Genomic DNA, 17,169 nt, shown 5'->3' on the forward strand with positions numbered 1-17,169 from the left:
ATCTAACCCGTGCTGTACCTGCCCCGGGAGTGTTTGATGGGACAGTGTAGAGGGAGCTTTACTCTGTATCTAACCCGTGCTGTACCTGCCCTGGGAGTGTTTGATGGGACAGTGTAGAGGGAGCTTTACTCTGTATCTAACCCGTGCTGTACCTGCCCTGGGAGTGTTTGATGGGACATTGTAGAGGGAGCTTTACTCTGTATCTAACCCGTGCTGTACCTGCCCTGGGAGTGTTTGATGGGACAGTGTAGAGGGAGCTTTACTCTGTATCTAACCCGTGCTGTACCTGCCCTGGGAGTGTTTGATGGGACAGTGTAGAGGGAGCTTTACTCTGTATCTAACCCGTGCTGTACCTGCCCTGGGAGTGTTTGATGGGACAGTGTCGAGGGAGCTTTACTCTGTATCTAACCCCGTGCTGTACCTGACCAGCGAGTGCTTGATGGGACAGTGTAGAGGGAGCTTTACTCTGTATCTAACCCGTGCTGTACCTGACCTGGGAGTGTTTGATGGGACAGTGTAGAGGGAGCTTTACTCTGTATCTAACCCGTGCTGTACCTGCCCTGGGAGTGTTTGATGGGGCAGTGTAGAGGGAGCTTTACTCTGTAACTAACCCGTGCTGTACCTGACCTGGGAGTGTTTGATGGGACAGTGTCGAGGGAGCTTTACTCTGTATCTAACCCGTGCTGTACCTGCCCTGGGAGTGTTTGATGGGACAGTGTAGAGGGAGCTTTACTCTGTATCTAACCCGTGCTGTACCTGCCCTGGGAGTGTTTGATGGGACAGTGTAGAGGGAGCTTTACTCTGTATCTAACCCGTGCTGTACCTGCCCTGGGAGTGTTTGATGGGGCAGTGTAGAGGGAGCTTTACTCTGTAACTAACCCGTGCTGTACCTGCCCTGGGAGTGTTTGATGGGACAGTGTAGAGGGAGCTTTACTCTGTATCTAACCCGTGCTGTACCTGCCCTGGGAGTGTTTGATGGGACAGTGTAGAGGGAGCTTTACTCTGTATCTAACCCGTGCTGTACCTGCCCTGGAAGTGTTTGATGGGACAGTGTAGAGGGAGCTTTACTCTGTATCTAACCCGTGCTGTACCTGCCCTGGGAGTGTTTGATGGGACAGTGTAGAGGGAGCTTTACTCTGTATCTAACCCGTGCTGTACCTGCCCTGGGAGTGTTTGATGGGACAGTGTAGAGGGAGCTTTACTCTGTATCTAACCCGTGCTGTACCTGCCCTGGGAGTGTTTGATGGGGACAGTGTAGAGGGAGCTTTACTCTGTATCTAACCCGTGCTGTACCTGCCCTGGGAGTGTTTGATGGGGACAGTGTAGAGGGAGCTTTACTCTCTATCTAACCCGTGCTGTACCTGCCCTGGGAGTGTTTGATGGGACAGTGTAGAGGGAGCTTTACTCTGTATCTAACCGTGCTGTACCTGCCCTGGGAGTGTTTGATGGGACAGTGTAGAGTGAGCTTTACTCTGTATCTAACCCGTGCTGTACCTGCCCTGGGAGTGTTTGATGGGACAGTGTAGAGGGAGCTTTACTCTGTATCTAATCCGTGCTGTACCTGCCCTGGGAGTGTTTGATGGGACAGTGTAGAGTGAGCTTTACTCTGTATCTAACCCGTGCTGTACCTGCCCTGGGAGTGTTTGATGGGACAGTGTAGAGGGAGCTTTACTCTGTATCTAACCCGTGCTGTACCTGCCCTGGGAGTGTTTGATGGGGACAGTGTAGAGGGAGCTTTACTCTGTATCTAACCCGTGCTGTACCTGCCCTGGGAGTGTTTGATGGGACAGTGTCGAGGGAGCTTTACTCTGTATCTAACCCGTGCTGTACCTGCCCAGGGAGTGTTTGATGGGACAGTGTAGAGGGAGCTTTACTCTGTATCTAACCCGTGCTGTACCTGCCCTGGGAGTGTTTGATGGGACAGTGTAGAGGGAGCTTTACTGTGTATCTAACCCGTGCTGTACCTGCCCTGGGAGTGTTTGATGCTGACACTGGGTGCCTGAAATGGAAAATCTTCCTTTCCCAGCAACAAGATCCCTCACAAAATAAAGTTGAAAAGGTTTACAGAACAATGGTCGAAAACTGATGGGAGAGTGAGATGTGTGAGTGATGGTGTCCCTCAGTAAACACTGGCTGCAGTATCAGTGAACCAGGCAACCACAAACCTTTATTTTCACAGATTCCTCCAACGGCCTGTCCATTAGAGAGTTGAATGACAGAAACAACTTTCGGATAGATTCATAAAATTCATTGTCCTCTTCCTCAGTCCCATAAATCCTGCAATCAAAAACACAGAACAGCCCCCATTAACTGGGTGGTGTCGAGGCACGGCGTGGTGTGTGGCAAGGCACATTGTGTGTTAACACCGGCACTAAAACCACCAACTAACTTGTTCACTGACAGCAGAACGAGTGAATTGGAGTTAAATGGGGGCTGAATTGGCAACTGAGTGATAGAAAAGGTCTCGGAGTCGATCCCACATGGGACTTCAAGCTCTTTGGGGCATCTGGTGGTTGTGAAAAGCGCTATATAAATGCAAGTCTTTGTTTCTTTTGAGTCAGCTGATCTAAACCTGAGCAACATTCGGAGTGCTGTAATAAACAACAACGACAATTTAGGAAAGCAAAGAGAGGGCATGAAAAAATATTGGCAAGTAAAATCAAGGCAAGCCCAAAGGTGTTTTATAAATACATAACGATCAAGACGGTAACTAAGGAAAGAGTAGGGCCTATTCGAGACCAAAAAGATAACCTGCGTGTGGAGGCAGAAGATGTGGGTATGGTTCTTAATGAATACTTTGCGCCTGTCTTTTCAAAAGAGGGCGACAATGCAGACACTGTAGTGAAGGAGGAGTGTGAAATATTGAATGGGATAAACATAGTGAGAGAGGAAATATTAACAGGTTTAGCATCGTTGAAAGTAGATAATTCCCCAGGCCCAGATGAAATGTATCCCAGGCTGTTAAGAGCAGCAAGGGTGGAAATAGTGGAGTATCTGACCATCATTTTTCAATCCTCTCTGGCTACATGTGTGGTGCTGGAGGACTGCTAGCGTTGTATCGTTGTTTAAAAAGGGAGTAAGGGATAGACTGAGTAATTACAGGCCAGTCAGCCTAACCTCGGTGGCGGGCAAATTATTGGAAAAAATTCTGAGGGACAGTATCAATCGTCATTTAGAAAGGCACGGATTAATCAAGGGCAGTCAGTATGGATTTGTTAAGGGAAGGTTGTGTCTGACTAACTTGATTGAATTTTTTGAGGAGGGAACAAGGAGGGTTGATGAGGGTAGTGCGTTTGATGTAGTCTACATGGAGTTTAGCAAGGCTTTTGACAAGGTCCCTCATGGCAGACTGGTCAGAAAAGTAAAAGCCCATGGGATCCAAGGCAAAGTGGCAAGTTGGATCCAAAAATGGCTCAGTGGCAGGAAGCAAAGGGTAATGGTCGAGAGGTGTTTTTGTGACTGGAAGGCTGTTTCGCAGAGATCAGTACAGGAAACTTTCTGGTATCCGGCACGGACGGGACCGACGTGGTGCCGGTTCATCAACAATTCCGGATAACCGAACGCTATAGTAAAAGATATGGGCCTAGAAATTCAGTTGCGTTCGCCAGCCGTTAGCGCCTTAGGAGGAGTAGATCTCGAGCGCTAGGCACTTAGCGGCCGGGCGCAGAACGATTTGCGCCTACGCCCAACTTCAGTAGACATTTAGCGCCGGCGCAAAGTGTTTGCGCGCGCTTAGCTGCGCGCGCATCTTATGACGTCATTTCGTCGTGCAACGCCCTTTGTGCGCCCCAAACCGGAACTTCAGTCGCGCCCACCCAATGTGGGCGTGGCGGTGTTAAGAACTGTGAAGTGGAACGCAGCAGAGGCCCTGCGGGCCTCGGGGAGCGCTAATTAAAGGGCACTTAGACTGAACTATAAAGGCCAGCCATTTTGCTGCAATGACTCTAGTGCAACGGATTTCTGGACAGAGACCAAGGAAGACACCTTACTGATTTGGCCCAACATAGGAGAGGTATTTTTGGCTTCTGGCCAGAGCTTGGAAATTTGACTCATTGTGATTTCACTGTTTGCAAGAATATTATGGGGGCTGCATGGGGTTCCAACCCTCAGTTCCAGCATTATGTGCGAAGGGCTCGCAGACGCTGTGTGAGAGGGGCAGCCATGCCTAGACGCAGAGGGGGCATCAGGCGTCGGCAACGTAGGCCTTACCCACTCAGGGAATACCGCCAGCAGGTGTCCTATCTCACCATGACTGCCGCGCAGTGTGTTAAGAGGCTGCGCTTCAGAAGGGAGGTGGTTGCAGAGATCTGCCAGCTGCTTCACAGAGATCTGCGTCCACAGCTGATGTGCAGGACGTCTCTGTCGGTGGAAGTGAAGGTCACGGTGGCTCTGAACTTTTATGCAAGCGGCTCCTTCCAAGCCGCTGCTGGGGACATAGCTAACATCTCCCAGTTCGCCGTGCATCGCTGCATCCGGCAGGTCACCGATGCCCTTTTCACAAGGAGACACCAATTCATCTCCTTCCCCATGACCCTAGAGAGGCAGGAGCAGCGTGCAGTCGGATTTGCGAGGATCGCCGACTTCCCCATGGTGCAGGGCGCCATTGACTGCACGCATGTGGCTTTGCGGGCACCTATCGACAATGCCGAGGATTACCGCAACCGGAAGGGCTACCATTCCCTCAATGTACAGCTGGTGTGTGACCACAGGCAGCGCATCCTAGCTGTCAATGCCCGCTTTCCAGGCAGCAGCCACGATGCATTTATCCTGCGCCAGACTACTGTGGCTGACATGTTCCAGGCACAGCCTCCCCCAAGAGGATGGCTTATCGGGGACAAAGGCTATCCTTTGTGTACATGGCTCATGACCCCGCTCCGCGCGCCCAGGACCCCTGCTGAGGAGGCATACAACGAAAGCCATCAAGCCACAAGGAACATCATAGAGCAAACGATTGGCGTCCTCAAGCAACGGTTCCGCTGCCTGGATCGCTCCGGCGGATCTCTGCAGTATTCGCCGGATAGAGTCTCCCAGTTCGTCGTCGTTTGCTGCATGCTGCACAACCTGGCTATCCGCAGGACTCAGGCACTGCCACCTCACGTTGGACCACCACCTCAGGAGGACGAGCAGGAGGACCATGAGGAGGAGGAGGAGGAGGAGGAGGAGTACCAGCCCAGGAGGGAGCCACAAGGTCCAAGGGCCGTCTGTCGGCGGCTTATTGAACGACACTTCTAGGCCCCCTGTCAGGGAATGGCTTGCGGCAATGAACGCATATGAATGCAGCCGCTCCGCAAGCCCTCAGCCGGTTAACGCAACAACCACTTGAAACATCACACATGGACAAGCTGAATAAATAAAAAGCTTTATTGAACAAACTCAGGGCCCTTCCCACATGAAACCGAAAAACAGACAACACCCCCAAAAAACACTCAAATACATATCTCACTCCCACAACCTGGGGAGGAATAACAAAACTTGTCCATCCAAATGGCCTTCATCCTCAGCCTTACCAAAAGAACCCCCCCCATAGACAAGACAACCACCCCCATATAAAAAAACATTTGCCAACACACTCTACTTTGTGTGCCGAGAGGGCGAGTCCTTGTCCAGGCTTTTCCGGCCCCTGGCCGACCTGCTGCTCCGCCTCAACCTGGGCCCTGTGGGTGCTGCAAGGCTGGGGGAAGGCTCCTGAGGGGCACATTGCGTGACGGCAGATGCCCTTGGGGGTCGGCCTAGACGAGCTCTGGCCCTCGAGGGGCCGGCTGCTGACTGCTGCAGCTGTGGCTGGGCAGCATCAGTCCCTCCAGCAGCTCGTCGCAGCTTCGCTGGGGGAGTGGCAGTGGCGGCTGCAGCAATGGGGGCAAGCTGGCTGATGCCAGGCGCTCGCTGCTCGCCTGAGACACTGGCACTCGGACGGGCTGGCACTGCAGCAAGCGCAGCAATCTGGTGAAGGCCAGACCGCTGTGCTGCTGCAGCGCGGCGGGTGCCCTGGCGATGCCTGCCTGACACAGCGAGTGTGGCAGCAGTGAGTGCCCGTACTGCCCTGGTCTGTGCCCGCATCAGACCAGCCAGTGACTGCACGGCACCACTGATCAACTGTCCACTCGCTGCCTGTGCTGCCCTGAATTCGTCCCGACTCGCGTCCTGTGCTGCCCTGAATTCGTCCCGACTCGCGACCTGTGCTGCCCTCAATTCGGCCCGACTTGCGTCCTGTGATGCCCCGAATTCGGCCCGACTCGCGTCCTGTGATGCCCTGAATTGTTCGAGACCCCTGGCCTGTGCTGCCGCGAGTTGTTCGAAACCCCTGGCCTGTGAGGCCCCGAAATCGGACACACTATGAGCCAGGGACTCGATGGCCCCAGGCAACCGTGCCACAACCCCCATGAACTCGGTGTGCCGATGATCCGAGTCCGCGGACATTTGATCAAGGAGGCGCACCTCCTGGGCGAGGACCGTCTCCGGACTGGAGGCCGGACTCTCCCTCTGGGGAGAAGGCCGCCGAGCTGGCCGACCCTTCCCGCGTGGCTGGATGCCACTGGGCCCAGCAACTACACTCCCCTGCAACACTTCCCCCCTCTGGGGAGAAGGCAGCCGTGCTGCCCGACCCTTCCCGCGTGGCTGGACGCCACTGGGCCCAGGAGCTACACTCCCCTGCAACACTTCCCCCCTCTGGGGAGAAGGCAGCCATGCTGCCCGACCATTCCCGCGTGGCTGGACGCCACTGGGCCCAGGAGCTACACTCCCCTGCAACACTTCCCCCCCTCTGGGGAGAAGGCAGCCGTGCTGCCCGACCCTTCCCGCGTGGCTGGACGCCACTGGGCACAGGAGCTACACCCCCCTGCAACACTTCCCCCTGGCTCTCCTCCAGGGAAGACGTGTCCCCTCCATTGCCATCCCCTGGCGCGGATGAGGGTTCCCCCGATGTGCCGCCTTCCTCTTGCTCCTCCTCGTCCTCCTCTTCCGAGGGACTGACACTCGCAGCTTCAGGGACCTCCTCCTCACCAGCTGAAAGCAGGAAGGCACAAGAGTAGCTTTAGAGTGAGGACAGGGCGTCAGCGAGGGAGGCATGAGTGGTGGCATTCTGCGCATTGGTCGGACAGTGGCAAAGGATGTAGATCTGAAGCGCAAGGGGAACGAGAGAGGTCCAAACGGTCATGTCCTTACCATTGGGGCCCAGCACAGGGTCGGCATCTCCAATTGCAACGGGGCCAATCACCCGGGCACCCATGAGTCGACCCACGCGCTCCTCCAGGTCACTGAGCTGCTGGAACTGGGCACGGCCTCCCCCGGTGACAGTCCGGCTCTTCAGATTCTGGGCCAGCTTGGCCTGCAAGAGAAAGGACGGCCTCTAAGTACAGTGTGGTGCCCTGTTGTTGTGTGCACTGCCTCCCATGGTTGAATAGCTTGGCCAGTGTGGTGCCCTGTTGTTGTGTGCACTGCCTCCCATGGTCGAATAGCTTGGCCAGTGTGTAAAGTGCAGAAAGTGCAATTGATGTTCATGCCAGTGCCATAGCTGCTGGATGAGGGCTGGCCATTAGGCCTTTGAGGTCCCTTTGCCCATAATGTGAGGTGCACATGCAAGGATGAGGACACTGGAAAGGGTACTCACCCTGACAATCCGAGTGAGGTCGTTAAACTTTTTCCGGCATTGGACACCAGTCCTGGGGACATCGCAGGTGGCTGTGACCCTCTGGGCGATATCCCTCCAGGCTCTCCTGTACACCCTCTTGGGAGGCTTCTTGCCACTGTCCGGGAACAAGATATGGCTTCTCTTCTCCAAAGCCCTAACCAGCACCTTTAAATCATGGGCAGAGAAGCGCTGCGCTCGCTCACGGGCCCTCTGCATCCTTCCTGGCGCTATTTCTCTCCAGCAGCAGTGTTTAGGCCTAGCTGGAGGGCTGCAGTATCCAGGGCGTGGCAGCAGACCAAGTCGACCCTTCCCCCTTTAAGAGCTGGCCGGCGCCAGGGTGTCTGCTGTCAATCAAAACATGACCGCACCTGCGCTGCGCCCGGCCTCGGCGGTATCAGTCTGCACCGCCGGCTTAGCGCCTAAAGATAGGCGTGCAACGCCAGTTTTAGCGCTCGAGCAAACTCCTTGGCCAAAGCTACTGAATATCGGCGAAGTGGCCTCCACTTTCCGGCGGGCGCAAACTTTAGCGGCCGCCCGACTTTACCGCCCCAAAAGTGGCTAGACTGAATTTCTAGGCCATGGAGCTCAGAGCTCCGTATAAAGCAACAAACCCTGTCTTCAAAACAATGGCCACAAGTTGCAAGCGTCTCTGTAGCTTAGCAACAGCTTCAGCTACACCCTTGCACAGCAACACATGGAGTAAAAAAAAGTAATAAAAGTAGTAAAAGTTATCTGAACCGACTCCTGAATTTTGCCGGTGGATAGAGCGTTCCGGTTATTTGGGGGCCGGTTAATCGAAAGTTTCCTGTACTAGGTCTGTTGTTTTTTGTGGTAAATATATCAATGACTTAGACTTAAATGTAGGGGGAATCATTTGAAGTTTCCAAATGATACAAAAATTGGCTGTGTGGTTGATAGTGAGGAAGAAAGCTGCAGACTGCAGGAAGATATCAATGGACTGGTCAAGTGGGCAGAAAAGTGGCAAATGGAATTCAATCTGGAGAAGTGTGAGGTAATGCATTTGGGGAGGGCCAACAAGACAAGGGAATACACAATAAATGGTAGGACACTGAGAAGTATGGAGGAACAGAGGGACCTTGGAGTGTATGTCCACAGATCCCTGAAGGTAGCAGGACAGGTAGATAAGGCGTTTAAAAAAGCATGCTTTCCTTTATTAACTGAGGCATAGAATATAAGAGCAGGGAGGTTATCCTAGAACAGTATAAAACGCTAGTTAGGCCACAGCTAGAGTACTGCGTGCAGTTCTGGTCACCACATTACAGGAAGGTGTGATCGCACTAGAGAGGATACAGGGGAGATTTACGAGGATGTTGCTGGGAGTAGAGAATTTTAGCTATGAGGTAAGATTGGATAGGCTGGGTCTGTTTTCTTTGGAACAGAGGAGGCTGAGGGGAGACTTGATTGAGGTGTACAAAATAATGAGGGGCCTAGACAGAGTGGATAGGAAGGACCTATTTCCCTCATCAGAGAGGTCAATAACTAGGTGACATAGATTTAAAGGCATTGGTAGAAGGATTAGAGGGGAGCTGAGGAGAAGGTTTTTCACCCAGAGGGTGGTGGAGGCAGAAGTCCTCACTGTTGTGTATGTAATATGTGTGCTACTTTGAACCTATGGACAGGACTGCACTACTTGTTGGGCGTAGTGATACGCAGTACCACTCCTGGCCATAGGGGTATAAATAGTACTGTGGGTACTGATCCCCCTCAGTTCCCGCCTGTGGGCATGAAGTAAAGACCTATGTATAGTCCCTACCTCCAACCAGTAAAGACCTGTTTGAGTTATACGTTTAAGTCTTTGTGTTAATTGTTCAATACAATACACATACTTAACACTGGCGACGAGTCGGTTCGAACCCTGCGGCAGTTATTCCACAGCGGCTTCGTCCAAAGACAGGACGTTGAAGAGAGGTTCCAATCCTCAACACCCCACTGAAAACTGAAGGGCAGCAGAAATCCTGACAGCTTCCAGCGACTGGAAGCGACAGGCATTAGGACCCTGAAGCCTCCATCAACGACTGAAAACGGGAGGACAGAAGACATCCTGCAGCTTTTTCAACCTCGGTGGTGGGTAAGCCAAGCAGCGTTGGCTGCAAAGACAGGGCTGGGGGAAGTCGGAGGTAGAAGGGCAATCGATCGAAATCCCTGATAAGGGCCGCACTCGGGCTGGAAGGCGCAGCGTCGGCAGACACTGAGGGCGCGAGCGGGTAAGCCAGAGCCCGGGAGGGAGCGAGCAAGAGCCGCCGAGCGGGTGAGCCAGAGGCCGGGAGCCGCTTCAAGCGGGAGGCGCTTAGCGGGCCAGCGATCGCACTGGTGATAAGGGCTGAGAACCGTTTCGGGCGGGCGGCGCACCAGCGATCGCACAGGAGATAAGAGCCGCAGTCGGGCTGAAAGTCAGCGACGAGAAGCGCGGGAAAACCGCCATTGAAGTGGGCGGGGAGAGCGAGAAGCGCGGGAAAGCCGCCATTTTTCGCGGGAAAACCGCTGGGGAAGAAGGCAGAAGCGGGAAAACCGCCATTTTGTGGGCGGAGGACGACGGCAAGAGCGGGAAGCCGCCATCTTGGATAACAGTAAAAAAAAAAAATCTGAGAAATTGCAAATCTGATAAAGTACTACAATGCCTAAACACGGGAATATTAGCAACTTTGATAGTGACATCGAAGATTGGGCCATATATGTTGAACGAGTTAAAAATTATTGTAAGGCCAATAAAATTCGTGAGGCTGATAAAGCACTAACATTATTAAATTTAATGGGTGCGAAGACATACGGGCAATTGAAACACCTGTTATCACCAGATGAACCGGCGGATAAGACGTTCGATGAGATTGTTACTGTCCTGAAAGATCATCTAAACCCCACGCCGCTGATGCTAGTGGAACGATTTAAATTTTACGACAGAAGGCAGCTACAGCATGAAAGCAATGCTGAATATTTGCTGGAATTGCGTAAATTAGCGAAATATTGTCAGTTTGGAACGGAACTGACAGAGGCACTTCGAGACAAATTTGTGTGTGGTTTATTTAAACAGGATACACAAAAGCGACTGCTCGAGGAGAATGAGCTGACGCTTGAGAAGGCGGTCACTATGGCAGCAGCACACGAAGCCGCAGCGAGAGGCACGGCAGTAATGCAGCTACGGTCACCGGAGCTCAGTGCACACAAATTGGGTGTGAGTTCTGGCAAATGTTATCGTTGTGGAAAGACAACGCATGATCAGAACCAGTGTTGGTTTAAAAACCAAGAATGTAGAACTTGTGGTAGGCTTGGACATATAGCTAGAGTATGCAGGTCAGCGAAGAAGACCAGCAACAAGAAGTCACCGCAAGGAAAATACGCAAAGGTACACAAGGTGGCCGAACAGGAGTCCAATTCAGACGCTAGCAGTAATGAACTGGCTAGCTTAAGCTGTAATGAACTGGCTAGCTTAAGAGTACTCAACGCTGGTAAGGGTGCAGACCTCCAGACAATTTGGGTCACTCTTCAGATAGAAGGAGTCCAAGTAAAACTGGAATTGGACACTGGATCGGCATTGACGGTCATAAATAAGAAAGATTACGGAAAGTTATTCCAACATATTCCCCTACAGGATACGGGGATTAGATTGAAAACATACACGGGGCAAAGAGTGTACCCCATCGGGAAAATAGAGGTTGCAGTGGTCCACAAGGGCGAAGACAGTCAAATAATGGACTTATATGTGATATCTGAAGGAGGTCCTCCACTACTAGGACGGGAGTGGATTAGGAAAATGAATATGGACTGGCATTTCCTACAAACAATAACGAGTGAGAACTCGGTGAAGATAGTCGGCCCAGATTCTGGAACGGATGATGGTAAGCCCAACTCAGGTGCAAAAGACAAAGTTTCAGCACAGAATTCCACTGAGCAACAACAACATAGTTTAACTGTGGATTCTGAGTCTGGCAAGTCTACTGATGTGCCCATTTCTGAGGGACACCGGGCTCGAACTCAACTCCATTTCAAACTACAACAGCAATTAGAACAAATGCTTCGCTGTTTTGAGCAAGAGTTGAATGCAACGAAAGAGTTCTTTGATATAGAGTTGGAGAATCTGGAAAGACAACAGAAGCAGCTGATGGAGAAAATGGAGCAGGAGCACACAAAACGTCTGGTGTCAGAGGAGTTAACGGTCAGCCAACTCCTGCATATGCTGAAGGACAGGACTCTGAAATGGGAAAAACTTGAACATGAACTTCAATATTCAAACGAAAGGGGTTCGGAGCTCTCAAAGGTTATTGGAAGAGCTGAGGTGGCAACACAGACTGAGATGACTGCAACAGAGCAGCCCTTGGATGCCAAAAGTACGCTGACTCACGTCAACGTAGAACAACAGACCGCTGAAACAGCTGCTCCGGTAGAGGGATTGCATAGTCCGATCAATCAATCTCCAAAGGAAGTTGAAGTATTAAAATCACAAATGAGGTCACTAGTAAACGACTTGCTGAAAGCCCAGAAAAAGCTGGATGCAGAGGTACACATGAAGAAGTCTCTTCAGGAAAGATGTCTGGATTTGGAACAAGAGCTGGCTAATGTCCAGCTGGGTATGGAGGAAATAGACGACCTTCTCACTGGTCTAGCTCAGGACGACACCGAATATTACGATGTCCTGTCCTGCCCAGCTTGTAACTTCGACTCCCAAAGTGCAGAAATCATGGAAGAGCACCAAAAGTCTACGGAACATCGGGAGAAGCTGGCTCTACGACGGAAACAGGAGGAAGAGAAGGAGGAACTGCGCATGCAGCTGGCAGCTGTGGCAGCTGACAATGGAGCCCAGAGAGTCTCCAAGAAGCAGAAAAGGAAAAGTAAAAACAGAAGATGACCCATCTGAACCATTATCACCTCTACCAGATCACACACGTGGTCCCTCCGAACGGAGCCAATTCAGTTCGGAAGTTCAAACTGTTAAATCCATGGAAGGACTATTGAATGAGTCACTCCAGCAACGTGAACCGACTACACCACAGAGATTGAATCTGTGAACTGTTTTCCGCAGAGACTGAATCTGTGATCTGTTTTGACATGAAGTTATCTATGTATCTATGTTATTCTGTTATGTAAACCTGAAGTTATATATGTATATATGTTATTACGTTATGTTAAATGGGGAGATGACTGTAAAGCTAGGAAGGGAGGAATGTTGTGTATGTAATATGTGTGCTACTTTGAACCTATGGACAGGACTGCACTACTTGTTGGGCGTAGTGATACGCAGTACCACTCCTGGCCATAGGGGTATAAATAGTACTGTGGGTACTGATCCCCCTCAGTTCCCGCCTGTGGGCATGAAGTAAAGACCTATGTATAGTCCCTACCTCCAACCAGTAAAGACCTGTTTGAGTTATACGTTTAAGTCTTTGTGTTAATTGTTCAATACAATACACATACTTAACACTCACCACATTTAAAAAGTCCTTGGGCTTGGAAGTGTCATAACCTGCAAGGCTACGGACCAAGAGCTGGAAAGTGGGATTAGGTTGGATGTCTCTTTTGCGGTCAGCACGGACACAATGGGACGTTTGGCCTCTTTCTGTGCCGTAAACATTTATGATTCTATGAAGGCACGGCCGCCAATGGTGGGGCGATGAAAATCAGGGATGCACAAGAGGCCAGAATTGGAGGAGCGCAGAGAGTGTTGTGGGGCTGGAGGAGGTTAAAGAGAGAGGGAGGGGGGCGAGGCCACGGAGGGATTTAAACACGAGGCTGAGAATTTTACAAATCGAGGTGTTGCTGGACCGGGAGCTAATGTAGGTCAGCGAGCACAGAGGCGATGGGTGAGAGGAACTTGGTGTGAGTTAGGACACGGGGCAGCAGAGTTTTGGATGAGCTTAAGTTTACGGAGGGTGGAGGATAGGAGGTCGGCCCGGAGAGCGTTGGAACAGTCGAGTCTGGAGGTAGCAAGAGCACAGATGAGAGTTTCAGCAGCAGATGGCTACACGTGAAGAATATAAACCTAGGGCAGAAGATGGCGAGATGACTCTTGATTTTAACACATTAAGGTTACAGGAAGGAAGGAGAACCGATTCTTCAATCATCTTCTCACAATATGTACAATACAAAATGAATCAACTTAGGTTTTTAAAAATTTGTTCCTGTGATCTGGGCATCGCTGGCAAGGCCAGCATTTATTGCCCATCCCTAATTGCCCTTGAGAAGGTGGTGGTGAGCCGCCTTCTTGAACCGCTGCAGTCCGTGTGGTGAAGGTACTCCCACAGTGCTGTTAGGGAGGGAGTTCCAGGATTTTGACCCAGCGATGATGAAGGAACGGCCGATATATTTCCAAGTCGGGATGGTGTGTGACTTGGAGGGGAACTTGTAGGTGGAGGTGTTCCCATGCGCCTGCTGCTCTTGTCCTTCGAGGTGGTAGAGGTTGTGGGTTTTGGATGTGCTGTCGACGAAGCCTTGGCGAGTTGCTGCAGTGCATCTTGTAGATGGTACACACTGCAGCCACGGTACGCCGGTGGTGGAGGGCGTGAATGTTTAAGGTGGTGGATGGGGTGCCAATTAAGCGGCTGCTTTGTCCTGGATGGTGTCGAGCTTCTTGAATGTTGTTGGAGCTGCACTCATCCAGGCAAGTGCAGAGTATTCCATCACACTCCTGACTTGTGCCTTGTAGATGGTGGAAATGCTTTGAGAAGTCAGGAGGTGAGACACTTGCCGCAAAATACCCAGCCTCTGACCTGCTCTTGTAGCCACAGCATTTATGTGGCTGGTCCAGTTAAGTTTCTGGTCAATGGTGACCCCCAGAATGCATTTGGCCATGGTAATGCCGTTGTATGTCAAGGGGTGGTGGTTAGACTCTCTCTTGTTGGAGATAGTCATAGCCTTGCACTTGTGTGGCGCAAATGTTACTTGCCACTTATTAGCCCAAGCCTGACTGTTGTCCAGGTCTTGCTGCATGCGAGCATGGACTGCTTCATTATCTGAGGAGTTGCGAATGGAACTGAACACTGTGCAATCATCAGCGAACATCCCCACTTCTGACCTTATGATGGAGGGAAGGTCATTGATGAAGCAGCTGAAGATGGTTGGGCCTAGGACACTGCCCTGAGAAACTCCTGCAATAATGTCCTGGGGCTGAGATGATTGGCCTCCAACAATCACAACCATCTTCCTTTGTGCTAGGTATGACGCCAACCAGTGGAGCGTTTTCCCCGATTCCCATTGACTTCAGTTTTACTAGAGCTCCTTGATGCCACGCTCGTTCAAATGCAGCCTTGATGTCAAGGGCAGTCACTCTCACCTCACCACTGGAATTCAGCTCCTTTGTCCATGTTTGGACCAAGGCTGCAATGAGGTCAGGAGCCGAGTGGTCCTGGCGGAACCCAAACTGGGCATCAGTAAGCAAGTTATTGCTGAGTAAGTGCTGCTTGATAGCACTGTCGATGACACCTTCTATCACTTTGCTGATGATTGAGAGTAGACTGATGGGGCTGTAATTGGCTGGATTGGATTTGTCATGCTTTTTGTGGACAGGACATACCTGGGCAGTTTTCCACATTGTTGGGTAGATGCCAGTGTTGTAGCTGTACTGGAACAGCTTGGCTAGAGGCACGGCTAGTTCTAGAGCACGCCAGCCGGGATGTTGTCAGGGTCCATAGCCTTTACTGTATCCAGTGCGATCAGCCGTTTCTTGATATTACGTGGAGTGAATGGAATTGTTGAAGACTGACTTCTGTGATGGTGGGGATCTCAGGAGGAGGCCGATATGGCTCATCCACTCAGCACTTCTGGCTGAAGATGATCGCAAACGCTTCAGCCTTGTCCTTTGCACTCACGTGCTGGGCACTGCCATCATTGAGGATGGGGATATTCATGGAACCTCCTCCTCCCATTAGTTTTTTAATTGTCCATCACTATTCACGACTGGATCTGGCAGGACTGCAGAGCTTTGATCTGATTCATTGATTGTGGGATCACTTAGCTCTGTCTATAGCATGCTGCGTGCGCTGTTTAGCATGCACGTAGTCCTGTGTTGCAGTTTCCCCAGGTTGGCACCTCATTTTTAAGTACGCCTGCTGCTGCTTCTGACATGCTCTTCTGCACTCCTCTTTGAACCAGGGTTGGTCCCCTGGCTTGATGGTAATGGTAGAGTGAGGGATATGCCGGGCCATGAGGTTACAGATTGTGGTGGAGTACAATTCTGCTGCTGCTGATGGCCCACAGCGCCTCATGGATGCCCAGTTTTGAGCTGCTAGATCTGTTCTGAATCTATCCCATTTAGCATGGTGGTAGTCCTCACTTTAACTGCTGAAATCCTATATTTGACTTCCCAAAATTGGACACCAGAGTCTGAATGGACTCCCAGTTTCAAAGTCTAGGGGCTAAATTTTCAGTGTGCCGTGAGGCGGGCTTTTAGGCGTGCGGGGGGCAAAAATCCCGATTTCGGGGGTCCCGACACCATCCCGCCCAAAACCCGCCTCCACGTAAGTTTCAAAGGAGGCGGGTACCCGTCCCGCACTGGGACCCGCCGACCCGAGGCGGGAAGGGATTAGTGCCAATTAACTGCCTGTTAACAGGTAGTTAACAGGCAGTTTTTAGCCTAATCCCTATTTTGAGGGGTGTCGTGTGGGATTCCCGACGGCTCCAAACCACGCCAGGCTAGAGCAGGCGGGCCGTCGGGTTGAAGGACTTGGAGGGGTCGAGATGTCGGTGTTCAGGTGAGTGATGGGTGCATGAGTGCAAAGGTAAGTGTGTTTGGTGTGTCTGAAGTGTGTAAAGAAGTTTAAATTACCTGTACTTACCTCTACAGCCTTTCTTCCTCTAGGCGTCGGGAGTCCATCACTCAGCCGGAACTGAAAGCTGAACGGCTGCGATCTGTCAAAAGTGACAGCCTTCAGCTTTCAGTGCCGGTGAGAGTTCTAACTGAGTCTGCGTAGAAGGACTCAGGTTAGAACTCAGATTGTCAGTGTTTGACAGCTTCAAACAGCTGTGAATCACTGATATTTCATCTGTCAAAACCTCTTGACAGATGAAATTTCAGTCTGTGACGTCACCTGTTGCCGGGTGGCCCTTAATTGGCCTGCTGAGCCCGCTGGGCGGGCTCAACAAGGTCAATCAAGGGAAAATCGCGTGGATTGGCTGGACGTTGATGGAGGCGGGACTAAAACCCGAAAGTTGTAGTCCCGCCTCCTTCCCGACTGTTGAATGAAAATCCAGCCCTAGGAGTTAAGTGGCCATGAGTGGAATTGCTTACCTCAAGTACAATTTCCTTGATTGGATTATGAATCGGAAGACATATTTCAGTGCTTTCAACGCGGCGAAAAGCAGGTCTGTCTTCTCTGAGTTTTCAGCAGTTGCGACATAGTAGTTCAGTACTTTAGCCAGTTTCCTGCAAGGATGTAGAAAATAAAATCAAAGTCAACCGTTTCATCAACAGAGTCAGTATTAATGGATGACGGGAAACTGTACAGATACGCTTCGAACGACTTTCTTTGCAGCTGGAAACTCAGTTCTTAGTGGGACATCCTGCAGAGCGACAGGACCGGCACCATCCTGCTGTT

The 17,169-nt window shown here is 51.3% G+C and overlaps 1 protein-coding gene across 1 annotated transcript in view; it reads right to left on the minus strand.

The window, feature by feature from the left end:
- Positions 1–17,169, minus strand: part of dock5 (dedicator of cytokinesis 5) — a 283,772-nt gene that overhangs the window by 104,097 nt on the left and 162,506 nt on the right. The window contains exons 22-23 of the mRNA XM_085971247.1: positions 16,863–16,997; positions 2,166–2,277 (exon numbers count right to left, since the gene is read on the minus strand). Of these exons, the coding sequence (XP_085827373.1) occupies positions 2,166–2,277; positions 16,863–16,997 (247 nt within the window). The remainder of the gene's footprint in view (positions 1–2,165; positions 2,278–16,862; positions 16,998–17,169) is intronic.

The sequence above is a fragment of the Somniosus microcephalus genome, chromosome 30 (genome assembly GCF_052327205.1).
Source record: "Somniosus microcephalus isolate GS21.2 chromosome 30, FLI_Smic_1.0, whole genome shotgun sequence".
NCBI lineage: Eukaryota > Metazoa > Chordata > Chondrichthyes > Squaliformes > Somniosidae > Somniosus > Somniosus microcephalus.